The 16,305-nt window shown below is 38.7% G+C and overlaps 1 protein-coding gene across 4 annotated transcripts in view; it reads left to right on the top strand.

Annotated features, from left to right (window-relative positions):
• LOC134169618 (contactin-3-like) overlaps positions 1–16,305 on the top strand; it is a 103,157-nt gene that overhangs the window by 49,277 nt on the left and 37,575 nt on the right. For all 4 annotated transcript variants that reach the window (XM_062630349.1, XM_062630351.1, XM_062630352.1 and 1 more), the window contains one exon: positions 5,696–5,791. In XM_062630349.1, coding sequence (XP_062486333.1) covers positions 5,696–5,791 — 96 coding nt within the window. The remainder of the gene's footprint in view (positions 1–5,695; positions 5,792–16,305) is intronic.

Below are 16,305 nucleotides of genomic sequence, written 5' to 3'. Positions count from 1 at the left end.
CAGGAGCAGTATTTCAAACTAAAAACTCAGTTGTCTAAGTAATAGGTTGTGAATAAAACATGCCTTCAGGGTGGGAGGTTGTTTCTGCTTGTCCTTTCCTGGAGCTTTTGGGGCTTAGAATGCCTCTGACATCCTTGGCTGCAGGCACAGGGCAGTACTGCTGGCTGGGCTGCAGAAGTATGTTCCCCTTTCCACAGTGGGGTTTTAAAAATACACTGCACTGTGTGGTGTAACCTGCTGTACTGTTGCCTTCATACAGATAAATGTCATACCATAAAATGGAAGTTCAGCAGTGTGTCACAGCATTAAGAGATTTTGTAGAGGTTGCTGTGAAATGATATGATTTCACTGCAACACCAACCTGACAAAAATGAAACTGTGGAGATGGTTCCCCAGTAGCCAGTGAATCTCTTCTTGAGTGACAAGTCACCCTCATTCCTTGTGTGCTTTAAGTAATGTTCACTTTTGCACTGTTAATATTTTTCTCCTCTCTACCTCCAGCAATTGATGCTTACAGAGATAATTTTTGGTCTTATCCCTCCCTCCCACCCCAGCACGATTCCCCTGGGCTTGATCTGAAGCTCAGGGAAAGCAACAGAAAGTCTCACTTGCTTCATGTGAGCTCTGTGCTTTCTCCAAGTTCTCTATGTCTGCAGGCAGTCTGTTGGGGTTAACAGGCCACGTATTGCAACTATTCTGTTAAGGGGACACATGTATTTTTAGGAAACTTATAATTATGCCAAGTATGCATTCAGTTTCTGGTATTTCTCTAAAGTAGTATAAAAATCAATAGCCATGGAATTGCTTCTGTATAGCTAATTTGGGGAGGTAGAACCATGGGGAAGATGATTTCTTATATTGCATATATGCAATTTAGGTGGTGGTGAAGAAACAAATTTGGCTTACTCTATTTTCTCCAGAAGGTGTCATTACCAAGGTAGCTATTACAGCACACTGAGGCTGTTATGTTTCCTTAAGAGCTGAGAGACTGGTATTTAATTTCTTTTTAATAATGTGACTTCTACCAGGGTGAGCGGGTTGCGAATTAGTGCTTCATTATGTGCTGACATCAAGCTAAGTCCCTACATCAGAATTGCCTATTCAGGAAAACAGTTAAGAATTGGGTTGTCTGACTCATTTAGGTACTTGAACATGCTACCAGTGCGGAATTATACATAAAGCATGTTTAACAAGTTTGGCTGCTTTTAATAATAATGAGCCTAATGAAGTAATGAAATAAATATTTTAGTGGCTCTTGGGATGATTATGTTTGTAGAGCATGAACCCTTGTTCTGCAATTATCAATACATGGTCAGATTGCTAATAAACTATGTTGACAATACATATCAATTGATGTAAGTGTAGTAAGATACTTCGATGTCGCTGGGCTTGGAGTTGGAGACCTACCGAGTCCCCTTTCTCTCCAGGGAGTGAATGTGTCATGTGCAGTACTTAAACAACAACCAAATAATTAGAAGTTGGTATATTTTTAGTAGCTTCTACTAATCCTTTGGAGACCCTGTGTAGAGATATGTGTAACTAGGGGTCGAGCATCGCACAGGTTACTTGGGAAATGTGATACAATTCAATGCTGCCACAAGCTGTGAGTCATGTGTCTGGAGCAGCTTTGCAGTCAAAACTTCTCTGGATTTTTTGTAACAGGGTATTCTGTGCCTTTTCAAAGCATAGGCATAGCATTTGATCTGATCTTCTGTGATTCATTTGCTTACGTTCCTTGATTATGCAAGGTTACAGAAGCCAGAAATGTTCTAGAAGGTACTTCCAGTGAACTGCAGTGATTGCAGTCAGCAGGCGTGTGTTGTGCAGATGAAGTTGGTTTTAATTCTTTCTCGCATGTTGATGTCAGACAAGAACAACATCTGTTTTACCTTGTACAGATGCTCTATGTAATGTTTTCTTTTCCCCTCCAAAGTTCACAAACCCGCATCTCTTAATTGTCATGAATATCATGTGAACTTTTAAATGCTTCTGTTCCAAATACATAAAATGGGTATTACAGGGTATGATGCTTATGTTACTGTTACTGTGTGTTTCGAAATGCTTCTTAGTATTGTGCTTGAGACTTAATTTACGAAGTGGAAGGGGAGAACCTACTGGAATATGTGGTTTTCATATCCTTGCTCTTTGTGTGTGCAAGAACATGTTTATTGTTCTCCTTCTTGGCCAAAATAAAAGACTTTTCAATAAAGCTGAGTTACGTTTTCTTGCTCCCATTTTACTGCAATGGCATGTGTAGTTCAGTGAATTTAACTTTATGTACTTGGTACTAAAGAAATGAGGCAAATATGCAGGGGAAGGGAGAAGAAAATGCTTTTTCAGGAGTCAGGAAAGTCTAAGTTGCGAATTTTAAACTTTCTTCTATATAGCAAACTATAACCAGGCAATAAAACCCACTTAATTTACACAGTTCTGGACTGGTTTTAAGTTGGATGTTTTGTTTTTTTCTTTTCCTCTTCCTCCTTGTGCAGTCAGATATTTGTAACATTTTTACCAAAATAATTTCAGTGTTTTGATTACAGACAATCATGTAGGCAAGAGAAACTAATGAAAAAGCTTTATTTAGGTGACCAGTTTGAGAAAGTAGATGGAATTTTAAACATCTGATTAGACAACCTGTGTGTGTGTGTATATATGTGTATATGTGTGTGTGTATATATATGTATATACATGTATATATATGGTTTTGCCCTTTTCTTTCATATATTGCTATCCCTTGTATATATATGGTTTTGCCCTTTTCTTTCAAACCAGTGTGTCCAGATATTCCCTGCAGCCTGTTCCATCCCTTGAGAAGAAGTTTCTTCTCAAGTTTAAGTGGAACCTCTTGTGTTCCAGTTTGTACCCATTACCCCTTGTCCTATCATTGTTTGCCACTGAGTAGAGCCTGGCTCCATCCTCGTGACACTCCCCCTTTATATATTTATATACACTAGTAAGGTCACCCCTGAGTCTCCTCTTCTCCAAACTATAGAGACCCAGCTCCCTCAGTCTTTCCTCATAAGGGAGATGCTCCACTCCCTTAATCATCTTAGTTGCCCTGCGCTGGACTCTCTCCAGCAGCTCCTTTGTTTCCAGTTCTTATTTTATCTATTCTTTGTTTCCAGTTTTATTTTAAGACATTTCAGCAGAGTAAGAGCCTTTTGATTCAGAGATATAAATCCATCTCTGAAATGTAAACAGCCATTTCCATTGTTTGCCCACCTTTTGTGACATTTTATTTACCCTGTCAGTTTTCCGAGAACTTAATGTTCCTTCCCAATGATTTCATGCAATACCAAGTTTTGTTAGAGGATACAGCACTACTCCCTGGTGTTACTGCAGTTAGAACACTGGCTTTATTAGTGAAAAAAAAAAAAAAAAATACAAGAAAAAAAGCCCGGAACCAAATAATCTCTGCTGCTGTTTTACCAAACACGACTGGCTTTGACCTTTAATACTTGAGTATGCTACAAAGATGCCTGAAAATCAGACTAGAATCTTGCATGTAAGCAGCAAGTACTTTCCAAGGTCAGAGGTTCGGACTTTGTTGTATAGTGCTAGTAGCGAATTAACTCATATTATTTTGCATGGTGATTGTTAGTTATTTTCAGAGTGGTGCCAGGCAATATGTCAAGAGAATATACAAGTATATAAATGAATTAAGTGATGATATTTCTGCAGCTGCATGATTAGTCTGGTACTTGCGCCGCTCTAGAAGGTAGGATGGAGAGCTTCCTGATAATTAGTGAAAAATTACTCTTTCATTGTAGCATAGTTCATATCCTTCATTTTCTGATGGATTTTGCATTGCTGCTTGTTTCCCAAAAAAACTATTCCCCTGTGACAGCAGTCTTCATCTGCAATCAGTGATTAATAACTTCTGCAGTACAACATTGCAACAGATCTAACTGCAGAGCTGTGGTTGGTCCCACTGAGTACCTGCGGGATGATAAGGGTATGCCTTTCTGAATGCCTCAGCATGTTCCCAGGTCACATCCCTTCCAGAGGTGCTCCCAGCCCAATCCCATCCTGCTCGTACAGTGTGTCGGGCAGCAGAAAGATATCAGAGTTTCTGAAGGTCTGTATTTGCAGTAAAAGAACACATGTGGTTAGAAAGCAGTGATATGAATAATTCCATTTTAATTACAGAGATTATGTGTATTATGCAAGATTTATGGCCCACAGTGCTTGTGAGGTGAGGGGGCAAAATTTGGGCACAATTCCTTGTGTATGTAAATGGATTTTTTTTCTTTTTGTAGATCTTAAAGTCCAAACTGCATAGCTCTTTTCATCCCAATATAGAACAGCGTGTGTCCTCTGGGACGCCATCAGCTCTTGGCTCTTCCTTTCCTGACTCAGGGGAATTGTGTTGGGGTGGGTAATCAATCTGTATTGTTACGGAGGGCAGAGAAAAAGATGCTTAAGGGCCTGAAACAAATTGCAGGGCATGCTATTTCGATCTGGTGAAATCAGTTTGGCTGTGGTTGTATGTGACCTCCACAACGTGTCCAGCAGAAGGTTCACAATTTATTCTGTGCATGAAAAGGTAGGCCCTTGATACCTACCTGCAAAGAAATTTAGTTGAAAAGCTGAAAATAGGCTTTTTAAGAAACCCTCTTATAAGCTTTATGTGCAGTAACAAAGACTAATACAGCAATATCTTATTGCAGCATTAAATGTATTTTTTTTAAATGAAGCATTGAAATTCTAATTCTTCAGTTTTCTGACTGTAACAGCTGTTGCTTTTCAATATTAAAAGATACTGTATTTTGGGAAATAGCTACTGTTGGTCAATTCACTACTTCTCTTAGGCTTGGCTATAAAAACAGCCTGATTTTAAAGCTGTGTGTTAGTGTCCTGTGAAAGGTTATAAACAGACAGTTTTTTTTATTTTCTCCTCTTTGGTTTTATTATGAAAAGAAGTGGTTTATTCATGGGAAAAGTGTAGAGTCTTGATCTCTGTATTGCATGTCACATCTAGCTTAATTCAGGGCTATAACGGGGCCATACTTTCTTGGATCTTGAGTCACCAGTTAAAGGGAAAGTTAGTATAGATTTGTGATAAAATATTTGCCTATTTACACATGGTAGCATTTGTTTCCCTTCTTATACAGCTTAAAGTGATCACAGAAGACGTAGAGCCAGACAGAGCAGATCACTGTTTAGTACACTGATGTGCAAAGTCCATGCCTTCACAGAGTTTAGCAATGTTACGGGGATTAGGCTGCAGGGAGATGGTCGAGGGTTTTCTGTTTTAAAAGACAGATATCCGGTTCCTGAATAGCTGTGGTATTAGTGTTATTTTACGGTTGGCTATGGGAGCTCATTTGGCTTGTGATGCTATTTCCATCAGAGCCTTCATTTTGGAAGAAACAGTGGCTTATGGACCTATTATTAAGTTACACTTATGACTCCTTTTTCATGATCAAAATTACAGTCGCATAAGCCTAGTGTAAGAATAAAATTCTCCATACTATCTGTTAAGTCATGTTCTTATAAATTAGTTGACTTCAATCCTAATTCTGGCATCCTTCCTTGTGTTGATCAGTGATTTCTTTTGCAACCGGTCCGCTGAAATTGCTGAAGTTAGTGGTATACGAAGAGATGTGATTCCGGGATTTGAGAACTTGAAGCTCCTGTATGTTTAAGTCTTTTCTGCTTCCTAATATCCACTTCACCTTCCTTTCAAAAACAGATCTTGAAAACTCCAGGACGAAAATGAGAAGTGCCGTGTCAGTTCGAGAGGGGCAGGGAGTCGTGCTGCTCTGCGGACCACCCCCCCGGGCGGGAGGTAAGGACCTTCCAGGCTTTGTGCTTCAACCAGAGCGGATTGACTGTAAAGTGGAATATCTCCCTGGAAATGCAGAAGGGAGATCTTTCAGAGAGAGCAAGAATGAAATCTGGTTTGTGAAGTAAATACAGAGAAGAAGAATAAAACCAGAAGAGGGGGAGGGAAATACTTAAGAGGATTTACTTATATCTTGAAATGCCTTTCTAGTTCCTAGTAATTCTTGTGCACGTAACGTGTCTGATTTTTATGATATTTCTAGTAATTAATTGAGTTTTTTTCTGGAATTAAATTCTGCCCAATCACAGTTACCAAGCCTCGATGAATCTAGTTTTTTCTATGTCTAGACAATTGCAAAGAGTAGATTGTTTTCTTTAATTATGCTAGTATCTGCCTATGTTCTTGCAATCAAGACATTTCTTAGTGTAATGTAATGATGCTGGCATAATTTAAAACACTGCTGTCTTGAGGGGTGTGACAGAACTGCCTGTGTGGATACTTGCTGGACCAGAAATTGCCCGTACACTTTATCATTCATTCTGCGTCTCCAGTCTTTGACTAATTGCTATTGAACCTCAAGCAATATTTGAAAGGAACTAGGTTTATTTGTTTTTAATTGATGTGGAGTCTCATTACGGAAGGGCTGTGATGTTAAAACATTAGATTTGATTGCAAAGACAAGGTAATATAAGCTAAACATTGACTAGAATAATATAGGTATTGTGGCCTCTTAAATTTGGCGAAGTCCGAGCAGACACAGCTATAAAGTGGCAATTTTACAACTGTCTGAGCTTGCAGAATTTTTCTTTCTCTAAACTGATACGTACTCTTAAATCATCTTTGTAGCCTTGCAACAGCTTTGTCTTTTCAGTTGCTGAGAAAATGGGTTATTCTCCCAGCTATCTATAAGAATTAGAATGATTGAAATTTGCTTCTCTGTGCAGTCTAAAGACCATATTACCCCAGCCTTTCGTATACTCACATCTCTTGCATGGGTATACACCCAGAGGTGACTGCCAAACTGACTACAACTTTGCCTGACTCTGGCAATGTTCAAGTTTGAAGTGTTGAACAGGAGGTGATATAAAACATGCTCACATTGCGAAGAACAGTGGTTTAAATCAACACGTGGAAGAGGTGAGAATTTATTTTGCAGTCAGCAGATGGTGTATGATTGACACCCCCACGCTGTGTTATTTGTGCAAAAAAGGAGAGAGCTGAGGGCTCCCTGAGTTATCAAGTGGAACTGGGGGTTGGTACCAGAATTATTTAAGGTCCTTGGATTCGTCTGAGGGATGGAGGATTAACCAGTAAAGTTTTCAGGCAACATGGGGCCAAGTGGAAGAATTCCTTCCTCTTCTTTCTTTACTAAAATATACCTACAGCAGTGACATCAAACATAGAGTGCCTTTAGATCTGGTGTGGTAGAATGCAGGTTGGTAAGCCTTAGATAAATTATCTATCCATTAAGCAAAGCTAGTTTATTATGAATAGCAGGAATGGTTTAGGAACAGCTGACCTGGCCTGAGGGCTGTTCAGCCCTTTCCAGACCCTTTTTTCTTTGATTCTGTATTTGTTGAATGGAGTTATTGAATAATTTCAGAAAATACTAATTGTAAAAACCTTCTCAAATACTTTTTCTCTTCCTCTTTAGCCTCCAAAATATCGTTCTTTAATATTCTGTCATGTTCGTGTAATTTCTAAGTTCTTGCTAGCTTAATTGCACTTATGTTTTATATTCTTAGTAAGAAGTCTTCAAGAAGAGATGAATTAAATCGGGATTATTCCTCCATATACAGCATCCCAGTTACAACAGTGACCAATGTTCATCCCCAAAAAAATACCAGTTCATAGTACAGATAAATAGGAAACTCCTTCCCCTCTGCAATATGGCATATTTTTTTGTTGTTGTTGGCTTATTTTAGCCACGTGTATTTACATAAGTGATAAGGAATATCCTCCTTCAGTGGGGAGCAAATTATTCACGTGGTTAGCCATACTTCATTCCTTTGGAGGTTGCAGTTCCAGTTCCATCAGGGTATGGGCATGTATCATTTAAACCAAAATTAAACTTTATTTAAGCTTGTACACATTAACTCCTATCCTGAGCTTGTATTTTAGCTTTGTTTCTGTGTTGGCTGTTTGTGTGTGATGGGAGGAAGATGGTGCTCAGTATTTCCAGTTGAGGGTGCTCCGATCAGTTTTACATTTCTGCCATTAAACATGAGCTGTGTGGCAAACCACAAGAATATTTTCTTCAGAGTTAGTGCATTTCATCTTTTTTAACAGTCTTGTTGGAAATTTGCTGTATGGGAGATGGAATAAATGACTGCCTCTGTGTTTAGACTTCCCCCTAAATATCTTACTAATTCAACTGGGTTTTGTGTTGGATAATGTATGTTGTATTATAATTAAGCAGTGAGTTTTGGATAATTAAGATGGTCATCTGTCAGCGTTCTGCATGGCCATACTTCTGTATATAATATTAATTCTGTTACAGAGAGCCTGTTAAAACACCCTGTGTTCTCCGCAGATCAGTGAGTCCTCTCACCCACATACTGGAGATAATCTGACATCTAAAATTGACTTATGTAGAACTCCTGCCATCTTCTTCAGTTGTTATAACCACTAAATTTGACTGAAGTCTCTACAGCTATTTTCACTTTTTACTGGGTTACTGTTACGTCTTGATGGTTTTAAAGGACTGTTGCTATAACAAACATCTCAACATACAAAACTTAATATTGGGCACACTTAACATGCAGCCAGCTATAAAGCATTCATGCGATGCTAATTTTTTCCATCCTGCCAGGAACAGAGAAGTCTAGGCATATGGAGAGCTAAAAATGATTTTTCTCTGGTATTGATTTTGTTCCAAAATTGGTATCTAAGGAGTGGCAAAGCCCAAAGTAAAGCAAATCTGCAAGTTCCTTTAGTGTTTTACCTACTGTTACTACTGTGTGTGTATCTTGATTATCATGTAGCTTGTCTTCAGTTATTTCTGTTATATATTGTGATTTGTATTTGTTTAATAGAGTCAGTTTTACTGCTCTGGCATTAATTTTGGACTAAGAGGTATATTCTGCTTTTTAGGAGGGGAGGAAGCAATGAGGCATAGTCCTTTTCTGTTGTCTGTGGCGGGTCAAGAGCTGCTTTATACACAGAGGAAAAGATGGGTTGTTTTTTTTTAATGGTAGAAGTGAAGATTTGCTTGATAGTTATTCAGTTATTTCAAAGAATTAAGGCTTGCTTGGAGAAAACAGGCATTAGACTTATGTTGGTGGATATACTCCCTGTTACCTTGTTACTACGTGGAATATGACCATAACCCGCAAGAACAGTGGGGAGCTGACAAGCTGTTGCTTGAAAGTTGCAAGGAAATTCTATTTAACTTATAGTCATGATTAGCCTCAGTGTTCCTATTTCATGCAACATGGCCAGGATATTTCTACGTATAAAGCAGAAATGTGTGCTCCATCTTACTACCATGCCCTGATAAATGTGGACCTAATTAATAAACGAGGCCATATTTGAAGGATAGGGATCAATTTAGCTTATAGCATATCTTTTTAAAGTTGTGACATGCTAACAGGCAATATTAGATCATGAAAACCTAGGACCCAATTTATTGCTCACTGTTTGGTATGACAAGTCATTCCATGAATAATGTCATGTCTCTTGCAAATTAGTATTTAGACTTGCAAATTTTTGCTAATGTCTCTTGTATCACCATTTGGAGACCTACATGTTCCAGCAAGTCTATGCTATTCATGAATATCACGGTGTGGAAAGTATCTCGTGCCAGAAATATTTTGATGCTTTGATTATTTTTCTGCAACTCCTGAATATCAAAATACTGGGTTTGTTTTTTTTTTCCTGTAAATGGAATTAATTTTACTTAATTTGGCTTTGGAAGCAGTTCATACCCTTAAAGCAAAGCAAAACCAAACTGATAGGATTCCAAAAATTCCAGTTTCAGAAGGTTGAAAACACCCTGGTTTTCCACTTATACTTTTTGTTTTGTTGTAGATTGTGGATGACACCAATCTGGGCAAGAGCAATAAATTATACTTCCAGTAGGCATATTATGAGGTCTTTGCACAAAAATGGATTCTAAAGAGACTAGTACGCTGAATATTGTAAAAGCAATGGCCATAAAACTGGTTCCATAGTGTTGTCGAGCTGTTCTCAATCTGCCAGGGAGAAATGGTATTTTTATTTAAAAATATATTTTGCAGTAGTCCTGCTGGTGTTGTCATCCTCATCTGCACAAATTTCAGCTGACAGTTTGAAATCAAATGGTACCCAAGAGGCACTTACATTTGTCCGTATGAGGGACAGTAATACTCATTCACAGCTGGGTTTTACAGTGATTTCTATCTGTCAGAGCATTATTTTTACCACTGGTAACAAACCAATCCTACAGAGATTCTCTGTCTGTTCTGCACTTTATCAAATACAGTCTTTCCAAAACACTTTCTTTTGATAAACCTGTGCTCCAGTTTCACCGATAGCCCAGGGAGGAGTTTCGCATAAGATTGGATCAGCTTTTCCTGTCTGGAGTGCATTTGGTTTCCACTAAAGATGCGCCAAGAGTTAAGTGCATACAGTAGCAGCATGTATAATGTAGCTGCTGTCAGAGTGAGCAAAGAGTAGCGCAGGCTTTTGTGGGAATAATACTGCACAATTTTTATCAACGAAATGTTCGTGGGCACTCCAGAAGACCTCAAAAGACTTTGGGGTGTGCACTTTATTGCTGAGGCTGGCTCTCGTTAGCCCTCTTTCCTGAACAAACTGAAAGAGGCATTGGTATGGGATTAGAGCATTTTAATGGGAAGCTGTGCCTCTTGCTGTTGGGGTGTTTGTTGGAAGAAGGGGTTGGGGATGGAAAGAAAGAGGGACGGGTAGATTAGGATGAACTAAATTGCAAGAAAAAAATTCTGGTCAAGCTTTTTCACTTGGCTCATCCCAGGTATCTGAAGTATGCCTTGGGGAAAAGAAGAGAAACTTGTAGAAAATAACTGCGTTTGGCCCTCTACCAAAATTATTTTTATCCTAAACTGTTCCTGAGGGGGGTTTCCCCCCGGCTCTTTATTTTCTCTACTAAAATATTAGAGTTTTTCTTTGGAAGCAGAGTAATTGATTAGGAAGAGGCAGAAGGGAGATGGCTGTGGTCCCAGCACACAGCTGGAGCTGATCATTACACTCCTTAAGAGTACTGAAAGTGATTTTTGGTTTTTGCAGGGTTTACCAAGTACCTTCTCCTATATCAGTGCAAGACAACCAAATAAAAATTGTCACTAATTACCACTTCCACCTACCAACATTAGTGCATTCCTTGGAAAATTTACACTGGGGGATTTCCATTAGTTTGCTTTAGTTTATCTTCTTAATATTTAGCATTCAGAAGAAATCAGTCGAGCAATAAACTAAACTGTGATCTTTTTAGCCTCAAAATTATTACAGGCAGGAAGCAATTTTAAAATACTTTCAACTACTGAAAAAGCACAACAGAGTTGTTAGAAATGCTCTGAGCAATTAAATATAAAGTTATAGGGAGGTGATTAAAAGAACAATTTGTCATTTGAAATGGATATGGCTAATGGGTATGTATTTAAATATTGCTTCCTAAAGCAGTTTCTTACTCTGCTGCATACTTCCAAAGTAGAGGCGATTTGATCGGAGCCTATATACATTGAGTGACACAGCTAGTCTGAAACAGTTCAGAGGTGTGATAAAGAGAATCTAATCCATCATCATCCAGCACAACCACAGGGGAAGCCAAACTGAGTTTTTACTCAGCACTGAAAACTAAATGTAGAAAAGCATTTTCTTTGACTTTCCCATTAGCATCTGGATTTCCTTTGGAGCACTAAGGAACATTTAACCTGCCAGTTAAGGGGCACTTTGATGTTAGAAGGTCAAGTTCAGTTTGAAGCAGCACTGACTAATGGTCAAATCCCCTGTGTGACAGGAGAGCAGGAGTGAAAAGGCAGACAGCAGGCAGGGCCATGTCACTGAGCTGCTTTTCCAGTGGATGTGCTGTTTGGAAATCTATTTACTGTGAGGGTTTTTGTGGTATTAATAACAAAACAACACTTGCCAGGCTGTCACATCTGTGTTTCACAAGGATGAGCTTAGAAATGTTTATATTTTAATTAGAATGCTGTGCTTTGCTTTTGATGCTGCTTTGAAAGACTTAGTAAAAACTTGAGTGTAGAGAAGGCAGACCTTCAGTGGGCTGTTCTACATCACCAGAGCTTTGCCACCAGTGGCAGCCAGTGACAGGTCACAGAGCAGTGTGTGCAATTCCTCCTGGGCCTGTTCTGTGGTTGTGGTATGGGTAGGAGGCAGTAAAGATAAATACATTTTATGCTGTAACTATGTGTAAAGAATCACATATTTTATTTACATCACACCAGCTCATTTCTAAATGAGAGAATGAGTGGACTCTGACCACGTTCCATTTAAAAATGAAAATTGGATATTAGCCTGAAGTAGGAACCTTTTGATTTCAGCTAAAACATTTTAATATTCTCATTAAATGTGTAGACTGAAATTGCAGGATATTACATAGGTATCTTGCACTGCTCTCGTTGGTTTGGGTTATTCCATACACAGAAGTTAATGCCTGATTACCTGCAGAGCATGCTGAATATTGATCTGTTTTATTTTATCTATAAAATAATTCAATTTATGCCAAAATGGTTAATGGCCTATGTTAGTTTCCAGTCAGTGTTTCCATTACACTCTGGAATACAGTGAATTTCTCAGGATATATTCGTCACTTTTTGTAGCTGGGCTTGGATTCCCATCATGGAATTTGCATTTTGCATGAACAAAAACATCTTCAGCCAAAAGAAGGGAATTGTTCTAAAGGGTTTGGGGGTGAATTTCAGAAGCATGCATAAATCTCCAAATCATTTTCCCCACGCTGGGAGGACATTACACCTATTTTAACCTTGTCTTTTGCCTGAGGTGGGTAAGATTTTTATTTGAAAACATCCTTCAATGTTTGCAAAAAAGCCCAAAGATGTGATTTATTTTATGGCAGAAATGAAGTATTACCTATTTTCTTGGCTAAAGTCCAGTTGCAGCTGGTTGTGCTGGCTTGCCAAAGGAAGGATAGACTACTTGAGGCAGAGAACTAAGTGGAATAAAACAGCTAGAGTTTGCCCAAGTAGGAAAAGTAGTTAATGATATGTTTGAAGGTAGTATATGTAAGATAGAACATAGTGTAATCGTATTGAGGGTTAGGCTACAGTGCACTAAGGCTGGTTTGCATCAAGGTTAAGAGCGTCCTCTGGGAGTCTGATGCACTTTCACCTCATGCAGATTAATTTCCTACTTTTAAATACTTTGTTGGCACTTTCTTAGGGGTTCCTTTGCAGGCAGGCATGCAGAGCTGTCCTCAGCAGTGATGACTGCGTGTGGCTGCCCACAGAACCACACACGATTGCTTCCTGTCTGTGCCTCGAGAGCTTATGCCTTCCTGGGTGATGTTCTTCCACAAAGCAAGAGGCTTTTCTCCATTTTCTGACATTTCGTCACAGTTTGAGCTGAAACTGGGCCAAATGATGAGCTAATTGGTTTCTTCCTTAATTATGAAATCTGTCATTATCCCCTCAAAATCAGTGTTACTTTTCCATTACTTTTAACTCTAAGGTAGATAATTCAGAATTCAAAGTAGCTGGTTGTTACCAATTTCAATGTCTTTAATTACAGTTTCTGTCATTGCTAAATTTTGTCTGATTGCTTTTTTGCACACAGTTTTTTAGAAGCCATATAACATCCTGCAAGTTAGGCAGAGTGCCAGTTGAAGACAGAAAATACTAGGGTATTTCAGCTTGCCCCTATATCTCAATTACAGAATATAGTAAAATCTGAATAACTGTATGAAATAACATAGATTTGGATATCGGTGACTGACAGGAAACTTCTTTAAAACATAAAACCTCTACTTCAGTGAGTCTGCTGCATTCAAAATCAAGTGATTTAATTTCTTTTCAGGACTGTTTATGAAAACATCTGTTTCAGAAGAACATTGTTCGCAGCATTTACTTTTGGTTATTTTAGAAGTCTAATTTAGATGTGAATTATGGGGCTAGCAGATACTATTAAGCAGGTACGTAGGAGTGATGGTCTGGAACAAAAGGAGCAAGAGATGACCTGTAAAATTTGTGTATTTGGTGGATAAAACTTTATCCTTCTCCTTCTGGTCATATGTCCGTATGCCTTCCCCTCACACCCAAACTTTTGCTTTGCTGAATTCATTTATAGTTTTAGATTGTCACAGAATCACAGAATAGTTAGGGTTGGAAAGGACCTTAAGATCATCAAGTTCCAACCCCCTGCTGTGGGCAGGGACACCTCACACTAAACCATGTCACCCAAGGCTCTGTCCAACCCAGCCTTGAACACCACCAGGGATGGAGCATTCACAACTTCCTTGGGCAACCCATTCCAGTGCCTCACCACCCTCACAGTAAAGAACTTCCTCCTTATATCTAATCTAAACTTCCCCTGTTGAAGTTTGAACCCGTTACCCCTTGTCCTGTCACTACAGTCCCTAATGAAGAGTCCCTCCTCAGCATCCTTCTCTTTACAGTAATGAAATTGCCCTGGTTCCATCAGCAGTCTCCTCCTGATGTGTTGCAGCCTTTCAGAGAAAATGTGTAATATAATTAAAAGCAATCTTTTCAAAAGCATGGAGATGAGCTTAAGGCCTAACTTGAACCCAGTTAAAAACTGCATGTGTGGGGCTTACCCCCTTATGTTGCTTTAACAGCATAGGAAATGAAGGTATGTGTTGGGTTATTTTTTTATGGCTTGTAGATGGCAGACGGTGACCATGGTGGACCTCAAAGGCCTTGCTGATTTAAGTGTTGAGTTCTGTAAAAATTAAGTTAAAAAATGACAGGTGATTTTCTAAGCAGTTTTTAATTGAACACTTAGGGGAACAGCTTGCCTGGAACACTGTGAAGCTGCTGCGTTGTGGCTTGTAGACTGCACAGTAAATAATAATCAAATAATGCAAAATAAAGAGGAAAAGCCAACCAAGATACAGTAAGCAAATAAAAATTGAGTAATAACTGTAATTTCCAATACCTTATCCACGTATGGTCACCAAATAAGGAAAAAATGTATTGGAAAGCGAAGGCTTAGATCTTTGAGGAAGCCCAGGAGAGATATATTGCTTCCATTTATAACAGGAAATCAACTGAAAAGTTGTAATTGACAGAAAGGGAGGGAGTTTATGTCCCTTGAGGTGCGCTAGGATCAGCAACGGGCAAATGGTGTAAACACAATAAATCACAGAACAAGTCATTTAATATGAAATTTTTTTTTTTGAAAATAAGAATACAATTTTGTAAAGTACAATAAATATAAAACGCGAGCGTGGCTGTGGGGCACTGGTAAGGAAACACCCTGCTCCTTTTTTGAGAGAGTTGATGAAAATATATTTTGAATGGGAAATTAGGTTTCCAGGAGTGCTTATTCATAGGCTATTGAAGGATCCAATTAAACTGGAATACACTTTGCATGGCTTTCATAATCATAATGATTGATTTCGGTGAGTTTACTCATGACTTAACCCAATATAATATGAATTAAGCTGCTTATTTTCCTGCTGTGTACCCAGATATGTCTGTCCCCTTTGAATGCTTTGAATTATGTCTTCTGTTTTATTTTTGTTTTTTTTTAAGAATAAAATAATAGTTTGTGCTAAGGAAAACAAGTAGGTCAATAAATAGCAGAACCAATAAAGCCTGGCTTCCCACACGTTTGTGTCTTGTGGATGTCTGAGCTTGATGTAGAGCTGAAAATGTAAATTTGTTTTTTAATTACAGTTCTTGAATTGGTACCTAACTTGGTCTACAGCCTCCTGCAGCCTTGTGCTCACCCTCTTCATCGAGCTGCTCTGTAGAAATGGAATTATGCTTTATTTTCTGGTCTTTCCCATTTAGCAAGACCATATGATCTTTGCTGTTGAAGAGGTCGCAGTCCCCTTCAAACTCGCCATGTGTACTCTATTACTATTATTATTATTACTATTATGTATAATTTATTATTTAATTAATTTGAACTGGCCAGTAGATATAGGATAATGCCAGACCACAGCCAGAGCAATGCCCAGATGCCACCTCCCCACTGCACAGCACTAACTCAGCATGCCCTCTTCCTTCAACAGCAAACCATTGAGAGCTACATCTTGGTGTTTGTGTTGTAGGATGGAAGAACAGATGTACATTTTTTCTTGGTGGTAATGACTGTATGAATATTCTTTGACTTGTTACGGGACTCTTGTGGCACTTGTCAAAAGTCTGACTGAAGTCAAGCTAAATCCCAGGGTTTTACTGCCCACTGTGCTACTTACCCTTTCTTTACTTGGCAGATCCTTGTTAGCCTTCCTTACCATAAATGAATTATAATTCTCTTGTCGTGTAGGAAGGAACTTTCAGTAAAAGCCATAGTTTCAACTGAGGAGACACGCTGCAAGTCTGGAAGGGTAGATA

The sequence above is a fragment of the Pezoporus occidentalis genome, unplaced genomic scaffold (genome assembly GCF_034315485.1).
Source record: "Pezoporus occidentalis ecotype Australia unplaced genomic scaffold, CSIRO_AGI_Poc_V1 ctg35, whole genome shotgun sequence".
Taxonomy (NCBI): Eukaryota; Metazoa; Chordata; class Aves; order Psittaciformes; family Psittacidae; genus Pezoporus; species Pezoporus occidentalis.
The sequence above is the reverse complement of the archived record's forward strand: the minus strand, read 5'-3'. Positions and strand labels throughout refer to the sequence as shown.